The 15,943-nt window shown below is 35.3% G+C and overlaps 1 protein-coding gene across 2 annotated transcripts in view; it reads right to left on the bottom strand.

Moving 5' to 3' along the window:
- The window catches only part of LOC149776979 (uncharacterized), an 81,996-nt gene that overhangs the window by 22,687 nt on the left and 43,366 nt on the right, over window positions 1-15,943 (bottom strand). For both annotated transcript variants that reach the window (XR_016416147.1, XM_089941715.1), the window contains exons 3-4: window positions 7,352-7,502; window positions 2,309-2,504 (exon numbers count right to left, since the gene is read on the bottom strand). Coding sequence is in view for 1 of the 2 variants with exons in the window: in XM_089941715.1 (XP_089797841.1) it covers window positions 2,309-2,504; window positions 7,352-7,502 (347 nt within the window). In the remaining variant the exon portion in view is untranslated. The remainder of the gene's footprint in view (window positions 1-2,308; window positions 2,505-7,351; window positions 7,503-15,943) is intronic.

Genomic DNA, 15,943 nt, shown 5'->3' with positions numbered 1-15,943 from the left:
GGTCGTCCACTACATCATGTCAAATTTCCTTGTTGGCTAAGCTATGACAGACTGTAGGGATGATTTTTCAGTGGTATGAAGAATCCTTTTCCAAAAAAAATGAGGCACTAAATGGGCATTTCATATGAATTTCAAGCTAAAATTTCATACATTCTGATAATTACTACAAAGCATATACATTATAATTCATGTTACAGTACAGAATATGTATAAATAACTGCGTAGCAATGTTTAAAGTTATTAAATATTGTACATGTATACATATAATGAAATATATTTAGGTTGTAGACCTCCTAGATTTGAATAAAAAATGGATTCTTGTAAACTTAGGACCTGCCACCCTTAGGACCTGCCACCATTCCTGCTTGTTTCCAATCATGGCAAGAATATTCTTATTTATACTTATTGTCTGAACTTTATAAGAGGCTGAAATTGCCTTCAGGAGTTTTCATTTGTTGGATGACATTCTATATAATGCTGTAACATAAAAGAAAAAGCTTGACCATGCAGTAATTCTGCATAAAACATGGGCATTTTAAAGTGTGTGTTGTGTTGCATTTTTTTCTCTTTTCATTTCTAACATAGCTTGCACAATTTTAGTTATATTGCTATGATGTCTACAGCATGGCAGTTTATAGTGTTGTCTAGCACTGAGGCATCATCCCGGAGACATGTAGCATCATGTCCCACAGAGTCCCATTATCCTGCCATAAGTCCGACCAGTCTGTGACTCCTGCATCGGAGGTGGATGCTCTAAACACTCAGGCCATCAGAGTGGTTGATTAAATTTAGTTTGGTTATCTGACCAATTCCACTGAATCTAATATGAAGAACTAGATCCAGACCAACTCCCAGACAAATCAATATCTGTATTTGACATCAAAAGAGAGAAAGAGAGAGACAGAGACAGAGACACAGAGAGAGAGAACTTGGTTCTTATATGAAGCAAATCCAATCACCTAAATATGGTTTTTACACATAAATATGAATCCCCTTGCCAACAGTAGCACACTTGGAGTACCTGACAATATTCAGATGGTTTTGTAGGATTGAAGCTCGAGTTAATGAATTCAGAGCCTTGCGAAATGATATGCCATAACAGCTTGTAGTAAGTCAGAGCTGATGACTATGATACCAAGTGAAAAGGAAATATTCTTGCAACATACTACTCATCAAGACAAATCAACATACAAAGTCTTATCAGTGTAGAGTTGAAACAAACTTTGATTAATCTAAATGTAATACCAAGGGTGTAATAAACAAATAGCTAAAACTATGCATGACTCAAGTGTGAAAATTATGTCACAGTGACCTATTTTTCTATAACTGTACTACTATTACTTAAATGTATACCCTACTAATTTTGAAGACAATAAATCAAATAGCGCACAAGAAAATTTAAGACCTGATGAATGGATAGTTGAAAATACAAAAGTCACTCAAGCAAGAAAAAGGATACAGTAACCTAGTTTTGATTTAGTCAATCTGTTAAATACATCTACAAAGCAGTTTTCATGAGTGTGATGAAATAAGATCTGAGATAATGAGTGTGTAATTTTTCAATGCAGGATGATATATTTTATATATGTTTATGTGTTCACAAATGCCTGTGCATATGTTCCAGGCTCAATACTTTGATTTTTAAAATCACTTAATTATTTAGTGTCAAGCGAGATTCTTCACATCATGTTGTATATACTGTATATATTGTACATAACAGATAGAAAGCCTCAAGGTAGATTAGTTCTGTAACTGAGTTACCTTTTCTAAATAAAGTCTTTACTATTATTATTATTATTAACAAATGAACAGTTGGAAATAAGTCACTCAAGCATGAAAATGAGCTAAAATGACCTAATTTTATATGGGTGAGTTCTTCTTCCTGTGATGCAGGCACATACCATTTTACATGACGAGGTTAACAGGTTTCAGGATACCGAGATGTCATGAATGGTCATACAAATGAATGAATGAATGAATGAATGAATGAATGAATGAATGAATGAATGAAATACCCCTTTCAAACTTCACTGTGCAGTAATCAACAGCACAAAAAAGTTAGACCCTGATCTGCAGGTGCATTATGCTATGGCAGATCAGAATCTTTGCTGTTGAAATTTGCCACAACTTAATAGTGAGTATGTACTGTACACGCATTTGAGCTGATGTACCAAGTTAATTTTCCAGTACTGGGACATTACTTTGAAAAGAGAACACTCTGTGGATCAAAGAAATTTGTACAGCTACATGTAGCAAGTTAATCAAGTACCAAATATGGCATGTTTCTTATTTTTTCTATTATTATTACCTTGGGAAGAAGGTATTAACAAGCTGGAATGTATGTATATCATACTGATGTATGTGGGGATTGTCTCCAGATGTGATAAAGTGAGTATTCTGTGGGTTGATGGCAAGTGTGAGAATCTGTGTCGTGGAGGGCTCTTTTATTGTGTGCAGACTTTTCCCTGAAGAGTAGTGCCAAAACTTTACCATACCCGATGCATCTGAAAAAACAGAAGAAAAAAATGGTAATGAGGTACAGTCCAACAACCAATTTAATTGATATTTTCTAGTGACCATGATAATGCTAGTTTAAAACTGGTCCAATTCAATAAACTGTCAATATTTACATTTTTCAGCAACGCTGTGCAGTACAGAAAATTTAACTGAGTAAGGAACTGCTAATATATCAAAATTTGTGATAATCACTTAATCAGAAACAAAATAAAAAAATTTTTGGCATGCATAATTGCACTTCTCTCTGATACCATATATATATATTCCCTTATAAGTAGAGTAAAACTGCAAACAATAATGATCCTGATCTGCCATAGCATAAAGTGCCTGCAGACCTGAGTATATGTTGTTTGTTCCACTGATTATTCCTAACAAACAGCACAGATCTAGATCTGCCAGAGCATTATGTGATGGCAGATCTAGGTCTATCAAGTTTGCAGTTGGTTGTTGTTGTTGTTGTTGCAGGGTTTAACGCAATTTTTCAGCACATGATAGACTGTACATGGCGGCCAGTATTAATGGTGGAGGAAGAACCCGGGAAAACCCCAGAAAGAACCAATGACCCACGTGTAGCTACTGGCAAGCTTTCTCACATACCCACATTAGCCGAATCCGAGACTCGAACCCACGCAGAAAGAGGTGAGATGGCAGTGATCCGTAACGGAGAGCGCTTTCGACCACTCAACCACTCGGGGCCCCTAGTTTGCAGTTGGACTTGACTTATAAGAGAGTATATATGGTATGCGCTTACATTTGCATCTGTGCTTTTCTATCCATATTTTACAGTATTCCATTTATTTTCTGTTGAGTCTGGTTAATCTACCTTTACACTGCTTGAATATTATGTCATGATTTGGACTGTTTGCGATGGATATATAAAGGACTGTTTGTTGATGATCTATCTGAATTTATCCCAAATTCAAATGAATTTGATTTTGCAATGAGCATGGTTTACATAAAATTAAGAGAGTACAAATGTTTCCCCACCTCCCCATAAAAACCCAACATAAAATGTGAAATGAAACCATAGTACGTTTGGCATTAACTATTCCACATTCAAATACATATCATATTGGTCATGTAATTTGATTACACGTACCTTCAAATTAAATTCAGTTTATTTCACTCCTCCTAGATCAATATTCCTTGTAAGAAAGACATAAGCCAAAAATCAATGTTAAAATATGTGGATATATTTGAATGAGGTCAACCAACAGGTGTGATCCAGTACAAGCCAGACTGAATGTCACTGTATGATGTCACAATGGAGATGAAGCATGTTGGAAAATTTTGAACTACCCTGCATTGGTAATTAGCACTAATCTGCATTGGTAATTAGCACTACCCTGCATTGGTAATTAGCACTACCCTGCATTGGTAATTAGCACTACCCTGCATTGGTAATTAGCACTACCCTGCATTGGTAATTATTATACCTCACATCCTCTTTTCTTGATCAGCTGACTCAATTTATCAACTGGTTACCATTTTGGAAGTCCATGAGTGATCAATAATTTTTGTCTGGAAGTTTTGTGAAGACAACCAAAAACCAAAGTGCAGAGCAAGTCAACAATAAGGGATGAACAGACCTTAATAAACTATATCATTATTAAATTTCAGAACAATGCACCTACATGACCATACTGACATCATATACTCTAAAAAAAAGTCATTACATGTAAATAGTGAGCATTTTGAAATGACCTCATGACTAAGACTGCTATGACATCATAATGACATTACTGCCATCAAAATGACTTCTTACACCATCAATGTAAGTAACTGCTGAAAAAAAAAGGTTTCTATAAAAAAATTCTCTCCAAAAGTTACAGAAATAGCATTACAAATTGTAAGTGCACATATATTAACTGATGATTTAACATTGTTTCAAGTTATTTTCTATGCCTGTCATTCATTTTGAGGATCTATTCTTCATGTGTCTGGCCTAAAATTCTTCGGCCAAATTTCAATGAGGAAAATATCACTATGAATGCCTTCAAGCCTCTTTCATGGCAGTGAGTAAATGTAAATATGCCACATATTGGATAGAGACAGATGTTTCAAAATCATTTCAGTTTAATAATATTTGAGAGTTTCTGAATATTAATGAGTTTAAATGAATATTAGCCTAGTACACTGGATTACTGGGGAATCAAGTGACTTTCATGTGGTTGGCATTTTATAGCACAGCAACACAAACAGGTTCTTTTGTTCTGAGGCAAATGGAGTAAAGAAGTGTGTCCAAGGACACACCAAAAATAGCCATCCAGGCCGATACGTTTGGAACCTGCACTCTTTTGTTCACATGTTTGACATGTTAACCACTAATTCATCACACTTCCTGCCTCCATTAGTTGCTTCTGATGCCATGCTGGAGGTTATACTGGGTGTAATCTATGTCCCTGAGCTCACAGTCAAGTGAATTCTTTTAGACGAGACTGCGAGTATATTGAATGATAACTAGTATTCTAATTTATCCCTTACTGACAAACAAGTATAATGCCAGTCAAATCTAAAAAATGTGTGACTTACTCATTTGTACACATCGTCAGCTTATTATTGTGGCTGGTTTACTTTCCAAGTACTGTATATACTTACATAATGCACCTGCAGATCTGGTTTAATGCAATCTGTTAGGACATATCAACTGAACATAGACCCTGATCTGCCAGCGTATTATGTGACTGAAAAGATGTTTCGTGAGTAGATATGTATATTTTTTTATGTTATGCATCATAGATTTAATGGCAATGGAAGTCAATGAACCTACTGATAAATAAAAAATAATAAAAGTGTTTGTTTTCTTCATCTAATTTCTGTCTTATCTAAAGTAAATCTTCACACATACTGCCCCCCCCCATTTTTCAGTGCAATTAAGAGTCAATCACCATTAACATACATTGAACATATACGAAAGGATCTGTGTCTACGTTATCTGCTGTTGGCCCTGACTGGTACACATATATTCAGTTGGCTTATTTTTCAGAATAAATATTTGGCAATGAATCTTTGGGTGTAAAGGCTTTAATGTACATATTCCTGTTGTCAGGATAGCTGCCTCGATGTGTAAACAGTCTATTTTGAAGCTACACTAACATTAGAAGGAAAAAAACACCTTTTTAAAGTGGTATTTTATCAAATGGGTCCACAACTAAGGCAACACTTCAAACAGCCAGAACCAGTCACTCAATGTGGATTCTATGGCTATTTTCAAAGACTGTACATGTCATGCTACACTCATCAATAAATCGGGCGTTATAAAATCCAAAACTCTGCCCTGCACCTAAATTGTATTGAAATGAAAAAAAAGGCAATTCGATTTTGAAGAAAAATGTTTCTGTGAGTATACTGAAAATACTACATTAGATTGGAGATATGAGACAGAAAAAATAATCTACACTTGATAATTATATGCCATGATAAATGAGGTCTTTAAAGATGTTATAATGGTATATTTATTTATTCTATTATTCATTCATTTATTTAAATATTCATTTATCCATTCATTTTTTTAAATATTCATTTATTCATTCATTTATTTAAATATTCATTTATCCATTCATTTTTTTAAATATTCATTTATTCATTCATTTATTTAAATATTCATTTATCCATTCATTAGAATCACCTATTCACTTGTTTTTCTCCAAAATATGCATGTAGTATTGCCCAGCACTATATCTGTTTTTGATAAACTAATTTTTTACATGTACACTAATAAGTAAACAGTGAATGTCTGTGATTATTATTAGGGAACATTGAAATAGTGTGATTTGTGTGTGTATTTAGATTTGTAACATAGCTGTAACCATTTTTCAGTCACATTATCCTGACACCAGGCAGACCAGTCCTAACACTACCCTCTTAATGCTTAGCACCAAGTGAGGCAGCTGCAAGTATCACTTTTATAAGTCTTTGGTATGACTCAGCCAGGGTTCAAACCAGTGACCTCCCACATCCAAGGCTGATGCTCTAACCACTTAGCCCACCTGAGCAGTCATTGAAATAGTGACTGCCATCAGACAGGGGACAAAGCCATGGACATGGTTTATGTTTTTTTAAATTTTCACATTGTATTCTATGAAAATAAATTATTTGTTGAATATTAAAAAAACTTGCTGGATTCCATTCTTTTCTATTACTTAGTTTAAGGCCATACAGTTGCGATATCTCTCTCAACACTGTATGCAATTAAATGAGACATACTTATTTTTAAAATCATATGTTTGGAATGTTAAGCCTTGACTGGTTGTCAACTGAACATCTAAGGCAGTATATACATATATGCATATCAAACTTTGAGTTTTTTTAAAATCTTTTATTTAAAATGTTTTGAAGAATTTTAACACGTTTCTTTATCTTTCTAAATAAAGATAAAAGGTACATCTTATAATTCTTTAAAACATATTTGAAATAAATAAAAACAGGGCATTAAAAAAAAAATCCTCAAAGTTTGATATACCTCTATAAACTCCCTGAGATGTTCTGTTGATAGCACCACATATTTATTTGTATTGCATTTTGCAATATGGGCTGTGGCCTAAATTACTAAATTTATTATTATTATTATTATTTTTATTATTATTACTACCTTTTATCTATTGACTCGTGTTGCTTTGACTTGGAAAATGTTATCTTCCTAACATTTAACAATTTTTTTACTATCACATTTTTACAACCTAACTTTTACTCTGTGCTATGTAGCCAGGATGGTGCTGATATCCTATATACATACATACTTGTTATGAAGTATGCTTATTTTTTTGGGCTGACAGTATTTTAAAATAAAATTTTGGTTTAAAAATGTGGGTAATGGAGTCTAAATGAATCTTACAGGAAGCAATAAGTATATGGGAGTACTCCACTTTCTCCCCCGACTCGTATGGCCTGAACCGGATCTGGGTGACAGGAAGTGGCAGCTTGGATGTGTCTTCATCTTGTAGACTGTACAGACAGTTGAATGTGTATGGGTCAGTCTCATAGATCTGAAGACAAGAAAATTTATTACTTAGCAGCAAACAAAAATATATTATCTCTAATATTTTGTGTACTTCAATTTTTTGTACACCATCAATCCATGAAATTGTTTTTGGTTAAATTGAGATTCTGTAAGAATTTGTCCTTAAATCATTTGAAAATCATATCAGTATACATCCACTGTAAGGATAGCTGCCCAGTTGTGCAAAAAGCAACACCTCGGGAAAAAACTACCTCTGAATAGAACACTGATTTTCTTTAGACTGCACATCTGTCAGACAGGTTCAAACTCATGCCAGACAGATTCAAACAGCCAAAAATGTCTCATAATAAAGACTCTCAGGTTACTTTCAGAACAAGTACATGTCATAATTCACTTTTTTGATTAATTGGGCATTATAAATTTCAAAACTTGATCAGTTTATGTGATTTTTTTTCATTTCTCCACAGATAAAAGTGGGGGCAGAGACAGCACTGAGATGATTAAGAAAATAACTGTCTCCACTATCTCTTCATATGTTCTGATGGAGTTACCATGCCTTCAAAGGGTGAACACTTTCTTGTGGAGTCTCATCCACTGATCACTGAGGTAGTGACAATAAAGTGGGAGTCTCATCCACTGATCAATGAGGCAGTGGCAATAAAGTGGGAGTCTCATCTACTGATCACCGAGGCAGCGGCAATAAAGTGGGAGTCTCATCCATTGATCACTGGGGAAGTGGCAATAAAGTGGGAGTCTCATCTACTGATCATTAAGGTAGTGGAAATAAAGTGAGTGTGGTTTACTCTGTATGGCCACAGCAAGTATGTGCTAAAAAGTTTCACTCAGACAGAGTCAGAGAGAGCATGTTCGGACAGAGATATATTTATAACATTATCCTTATAAATTAACAGACATTGTTTTTTTTTTATTTTCAAAACTGAATTTTAGACAACACTGACATGATGCCACCAAAGGATGTACTTTTTTTTGATAGTATAAATTGTGAAGCATCTCAATTTTTGTGTTTGGGTGGATTTTTAAAAATCTTTACATCCTATATTGGACTTTTGGAACCAGAGGCAATTTCTTTATCACCAAATAATTAAGAATATTAAAACAATTCTTTTTTAAAGTAAATAAAGAAATTAAATATCAAGAATAATAGAAAAAAGTGAACAATTAGTGAAATATTAGGACTGGAAATAGGTGGCTAAACAAGTATGTCCATGCTATCTCAACATCATGAAAAATAAATTATCATAAACTTGTGATTTCATTATCACCTAAATGACAAATAAAAATACAACACATCAAATCCTCAAACTCTTTTGTGAAAATGACAGAGCATCAATGTAAGACTGCTTATGACTAGTGATGACATGTAACTTAAACTTATATTTTTGGAGTATATAGATCCTCCCCAAGAAAAAGTTTCACATATATATCAGCTATTTAAAAAAAAGTATAATCAATTCTCTTAAGAAAACATGGTTCTCCTCAGATGCATGTCTTGGTACAACATGGTTCTCATCACAAACATATCCTGGAACAACATGGATTTCTTGACAAGCATGTCTCCTTGAATGTGTCTTGGAACAACAGGTATAATTTTGACAGAGCATATCATAAGAAACAGTCCAGGCACGTGTGTTCACAAGTGTCTCAGCTGTTATGTAAAGGTGCTAAAATTAGGTTTTCCATATTTGTGCTGTGGACGCCATGACCTTGCTATGGAAGCCATCCAAAATCTTGATTTGAAAGAGCATTTCCTAGGGTACATTCCTGCCAATATTTGATCGAAATTGACCAAGCAGTTTATATTTTTTTAACGTTGAAAATAGCAAATGTGGGCAGATGGACTAATAATAAACACTTGATAGATGCCATAAGCTTAAATGGCCTGTGGCCACACATGAACTAAAAATTTAATTAGTGGGAAGGTAGGGACTTTGCAAAATAAATCAAAAAAAGTCAAAGAGGGACAAGTGCAGAGCAATGATGAAACAAAAGGTTCCTACTTTTTCCTGATTTGATTTTTTGATCAACTTTCAGTTGACATCTACAAATACCTCTAAAATCCTTGCTGATATATTTTTTTCCAAAATCACTGATAGTATTCATAACAAGAAGTCAAAAACGTATATATTATTCAATTATTTACAATTTATGTGTATCCTGTTTCACTTGTCACTAGAAGATATTGAGTATTATTGTTCAAAAGACTATTTACTCAATCAATTTGGCACTTTATATGCATGATCTTACGTACCTGATCCAATTTTATCTATGGTCCTGTAGAATATTAGAATATAGTATATACTCACTTATAAGTCAAGGCAAACTGCAAACAACAACAATCCTGACCTGCCATAACATAATATGTCACTAGATCAGGGTCTATGTTGTTTGTTCTACAGATTACTCCTAAACTGCACAGACCCAAATCTGCTGGCACATTATGCAACAGCAGTTCTGGTTCTGTACAGTTAGACTCAACTTATAAGCGAGTATACACAGTAAAATAAACTGAGCAAACACCTTTCAACTGCTATAATTGCTCAGAATATCAAAATGTTTTGAAAGCAATTTAAGTATTGAAGCAAAATTTTATTTAATTGTTTGCTCAATGGTAATGCCTTAAATTTCTATTTACATACTGACTGGAGTTAATGACTGCTTGAGTGTAGGTAAATATACACATGCACTTATCTTCTAAATGGAGGGCAACTATACAAATATGTCTGAAGGCCTAACTTTCTTTTCTGGGTGAAAAAGTATGTTCAGGTCACGCATACCAATCTTAAGAAGTACCAAACATGCACCAACAAAACTAATTTCAGCTAATTAAACAGTCATTACAGTAAAAATTTTTGCAAAAAGTAATTCCAAGGTTGGAGAAGATACAAACTGCATGGAAGAATGTAAACAATAAAAGACATTAAGAGAAAAATACAGTAAATGTTGGTGTTTTTTTGTTGGAAAGAAACCCCCCTCCCAATTTATAATCTCTTAAAATTGTTACATTCATAAAATGTTAAGCAGTGGACAAATTTAGAATGGTATTGATATGATGCTTGTTAATTACAATATAATCAACATACACATGCATTTATATATTTATTTACTTGCTGTCCACTGCTTGTGCTTTTCTAATTTCTTATTTTTCTTGTTTTAAATTGTCCATTGGTGGTAAAGCTAAGGTAACGTTCATTATATACTGTTGCGACTAAAGGGACACTTTTTAAGCCACCCCCAACCCCCGAATTACATTCTATAATGAGTATATTAATTGCATTGTAATATAATTACAGCAAATGAAAAACATTATTTTTCATTAAATCTTAGTGACTCTTTAATTTCAGTTTAATAGTGTCATAAAATTTTAGCATTTTCGTTAAGAGCAAAATCAAATCTTTAAAGTGAATGGTTTTATGTTATGTAAACAAGAGAAGTTAGCTCACAGCAAGGCGGTATCTAAAGACAGGTGAAATGAAATATGTTTCATTTACTCCAACGGAACAAATTATCAAACCAAATAACATAAACCACTACTGGCAGTGAGGACTGTTCAAATATAATTAAAAACAATACATCTGTCACAGTGTTTCTGTAAAAGATAAAACATGATAAAAACCACAGGTCCACCTGCTCACATTTTTGGTATAACATTGAGTGACTGTTACAGGCTTCTTGAACCATCCAGCCAGCCAGCCAGTCAGCCAGCCAGCCATCCAGTCAGTCAGCCAGCCAGTCAGTCAGTCAGCCAGCCAGCCAGTCAGTCAGCCAGCCATCTAGTCACTGCCATTCACATTATACATGCTACAGGCATGATTCTTTCATCATATAAGTTTAATTTCAATAAAATTTGAGAGAAATGTGTTCACAGACACATATGATATTTGTATATCATCAAATCAGTCACAATACTTACATTCTTATTATAAATGTATTTCCTCTTCTGTTATTTTTTTCTCTCAGACACTTTGGCCTTTGACTCGAAAACTATTTTAAAACTTCTTCTTTGCTATAAAAAATCCCCAGGAAAGTAATTTTGAAATGGAGTAAAAAATTAACTCCAACAGGAGAAATGTGTATCTAAAATGTCAAGCAAGTGAGCTGAAGGATATCATAAATGAATTTAAAGAATGTAACTTTGTTATGTAGGCATGTCATGAAACACCATGATAAAATTAATTTTCTAACTCTCATGATTTTTTAAAAATTCTACTTTGTTCTCTTGTGCATGTGCTCAACCAATAAATTATGCTAACTGTTCAAGTTCAATATTAATTCATTTTATAAATGGTTCTATTTTATATACACTAGGATACTATGCTATATTAATTCATTTTATAAATGGTTGCACTTTAATTAATACACTAGTATTCCTGTCCATGCTTCAGTCTTTTACCAAGACTTACATGTATCTATTACATGATTTTACAGATAATTTTAAATGTATTCATAATCTTCCATTTATGGAAATCAGTATGAACAAAGGCTGTCCCCTTGCTGTGGCACCATATATACTTGACTGCAAGTTAAGACCATCTGCAAACAACATTGTATAATTTATCTGCAGATCAGGGTCAATGTTGTTTGATCTACTGATTACTCCTAACAAAATTTATAGACCCATATCTGTCGGAGCATTTTTTGCTGGTAGATATGGGTTTGTGCAGTTTGCAGTTGGACTTGACCTATAAGGGAGTATATATGATACTTCACTTCTCTGCCAATAACCCTTTATGACATGCTGGAGAATATCCCAAGGTGTCATGATAATACAGGTTTTAAATTGGGCATTTATGAGGTTTTGTTGCAATATAATCATATGGTATGTCCACTAGCTGTAATGTCTAATGATGAATTCTAATATTACTGTATACACTCACTTATAATCAACACTGACAATGCGCAGGCCGATTTGGGCATAGGCAGCTTGCAGCTGAATCTGACTTGTACATGATACAGTATCCTATTTACGCAAACCATACACTGGAATATTTGTGGTAGGGTTTTAAATTTTTCACAGCTCAGAGTCATCCTTCTGAACCTCTGATACTCTCCAGCACAGTAATTTGCCTGTGTGTATGTGTCATTTGGATTTTTAACGTAAGCTTTAACAATTTTTCAGTCATATCGCTATGATGTCTGCAGTGTGGCAGTATATAGTGATGTCTAGCACTGGGGCATCATGCCACAGACATGTAGCATGATGTCCCACCAAGTCACATTATCCTCAGACACCAGGCCGACCAGTCCTAACACTAACCTCTTAATGCTGAGCACCAAGTGAGGCAGCTGTTAGTACCATTTTTGTAAGTCTTTGGTATGACTCGGCCGGTGATCAAACCCATGACCTCCCGCATCCGAGGCAGACACTCTAACCACTTGGCCAGCAGAGCAGTCATAACTTACCTTAATCCACCTCTAATTTTCTGCTTGTTTACTGGTCATAGTGAGTCACTTGAAAAAGTGGTATAAAATACTAGGTCAATAGGTATGATACCATTTCAGTATAATGTTACATCGTGAATGATGTCAGTTTTCATGAAACCATTTGAAGTTTCTTGGCCATAGTTCCACATTAAACTGATTGGAAATAATGCTCAAAGAGACTGTTAAAGTCATCAGTGGTAAATTTACTGCTGTAGAAACTAAGAAAGTAAAATCAGTTCCCATGGTAACAACTTCCAGTCTATTAAACCTCTTCATATTGAAACTTTGACTCAAAAGGTAATCCTGTCAAAATTCATTCCATTCAAAACATCATCATTTATATTCATTGTCACTGATGCACTCTTGAAAATGAAATGTGAAATATGTCAAGTTGATTATGAACATGGCATAGAACAGGGGTCATAGCAAATTGTAAAATGGCAAGTTGATTATGAACATGGCATAGAACAGGGATCATATCGAAGTATAATAAGGAAAGTTGATCATGAACACTTCATAGAACAGGGAGCAGCAGGGAGGGCGAATCCTACAAAATACTTTTCCGAGATACCCCTTCCAGGAAACTATTCCTCGATAGAGGGCTTATTTCGACGAAATAACACTTTTATTCAGAAAACGAGACAAAAAAAAATGTCCTTGAAAATGCTTTGTATTTCCGCTGATATAACGCGAGTTACTTCAATAAATCCGACTCGTATCCGACATAATTTCCACGGTGAGGTATCATCGAAAAATCAGGTGTAGTTTGCGCCCCCCTGCTGCTCTACGAAGTCGAAGATTTCCAAGGAAAAACATTTTTATGTTAACTATACAATGTATCAAGGCCGACGCGGTATCGTGTCCGCGGGTCGTGTAAATTTATTGTCACAAATCCATGAGGTTTTCTTTGAGCATGACTAAAGAAATTCTTAAACTTATTAATATCCATATCGCCGCTACACCAGGTTTGATGAATATTTCTCAGCGTGTGAACATCAACTCCATTAAACACAGCAAGAAGATTACAGTTGTCTCTGATCACTTTTGGTATCTGTGTGTAACGCTGAGTAACATAAATCACATCAGTGTTTTTATGACGACCTCGTGAAAATATTCTTGCAGGATTTTTTTGCTTGTCCAGCATCACATCATCATACACTACTAGGTTATTTATTTCCCCGTCGAGGTCTTCCACGGACGGAGCTTCTTCAATATCAGTTATAAATTCAACAACATCCTCGCCGTCTTCACTCAGCGCTTTTGCACGCTCATTAAAATCTTTTATAACATCATAACAACGTTGATCATCCACAGACGGAGCTATCAAGTATAGTTTGTCCCATTTCATCCACTTCATTATCATGTTCAGTAGCAGTTGCGTTTTACCTGATCCTGACGGTCCTATGATGATCATTCTGATAGAATTTGGTAGCACGGAATTATGCTTGACTGGTTCTTTCCTTCGCGTCGCAGAAAAATCAGTGATCTCCATTTGTATATAAGGAATAATAATTATGGATCTATATTGTGTGAAGTGTAAGGCACAAACCCCTACAAACGACATAACAACCATTACAACAAAAAATAACAGACAAGCACTTTCTGGTAAGTGTGCGCGATGTGGCACAAAAAAATTTAGATTTAAAAAAAAAAGCCTGACAAAGTCAGCGGAGGTGACATCGCAGCAACCCTCGGACGACTTCCAGGTACCCCTTGGGCTAAATATCCCGGAGAAAAGCATCTCCCAGGATACAATTACTGCGGTCCAGGGACACGACTAGATATCAGACTTGATGAACAATCTAAACCAAAACCGGGAGAGTATCCGATAAACGCTATCGACGCAGCGTGTCACATACATGATGTTGCTTATCGAAGTAAAGATCTACAAGACAGGCATATCGCGGATGTGAAATTAATTCATGCACTAAGCTCCATAAAAAATAAATCATTTAAGGAGTCACTCGCTAATTGGTTAATAAGATCAGCGATGAAATCTAAATTAGCATTAGGCGCTGGATAATTAATAACAATGGAAGCGATTTATTATTCCCCGGCCGGATACTGGAGAGGTAATGCAGCAATTAATAAACTCGCCAACGCGGCATCAGTAACACGCGAGGTTGCCAAAAATTGGCTATCAAAGCAAGCAATATGGCAAATCTACTTACCACCACCTCGACAAATCAACTTTGCACATTTTGATGTTAGTACCCCCAATGAAGTTCATCAGGCTGACATACTATTCCTGCCTCATGATACTGTCCGTAGAAAAACATACAAATACGCGCTAACAGTAGTTGATGTTGCCAGTAGATACAAAGAAGCAGAACCGTTAGCGACTAAAACAGCCGCTGAAGTCGCCTCTGCGTTTAAACGAATTTATCAGCGAGGACCTCTAAGCTGGCCTCGATTATTACAAGTTGATCCTGGCAAGGAATTTCAGGGCGCGGTATCATCACTGACAAAGCAGCATAACGTTACCATACGACGAGGACATACTGAAATTCATCGGGATCAGGCAATTGTTGAGCGATTTAATAGAACACTCGCTGAGAGATTATTCGGATACCAGTACGCGAGGGAATTCATTTACGATACGAGATCTCGTGAATGGGTTGCAAGACTGCCAAACGTGATAGCCGCACTGAATAATGAAATTACCAGAACAACAAACATGAGACCTGTAAATGCAATCACAAAAAAATATATACCCGGCGTCAGTGAACGTGTTTCAACGCAGCCAACGACGCTAGCGTCCCCGTTGCTGGGTAATGTCACCGTTAGGTATTTATACGAACCCGGCGAACTCGAAGGAGGAAAAAAAAGGGCAACTGATCCTATATGGAGCGTTACCACACACAAGATATCCAGCATAACCAGATCAACTGGGAGAAACGCAATCTACAGATTAGATTCGACTGCTCCTCAACGCGGATTCACACGCGAGCAACTTCAGGTGATTCCCACGGATACACAATTACCACCTCGATCGCTTAAATAACTGCAGCAACACCTCTGCGT

Source organism: Sinohyriopsis cumingii, chromosome 18, assembly GCF_028554795.1.
Source record: "Sinohyriopsis cumingii isolate HCF-2022 chromosome 18, ASM2855479v2, whole genome shotgun sequence".
Lineage (NCBI taxonomy): Eukaryota > Metazoa > Mollusca > Bivalvia > Unionida > Unionidae > Sinohyriopsis > Sinohyriopsis cumingii.
This window is presented reverse-complemented; position numbering and strand designations above follow the sequence as displayed.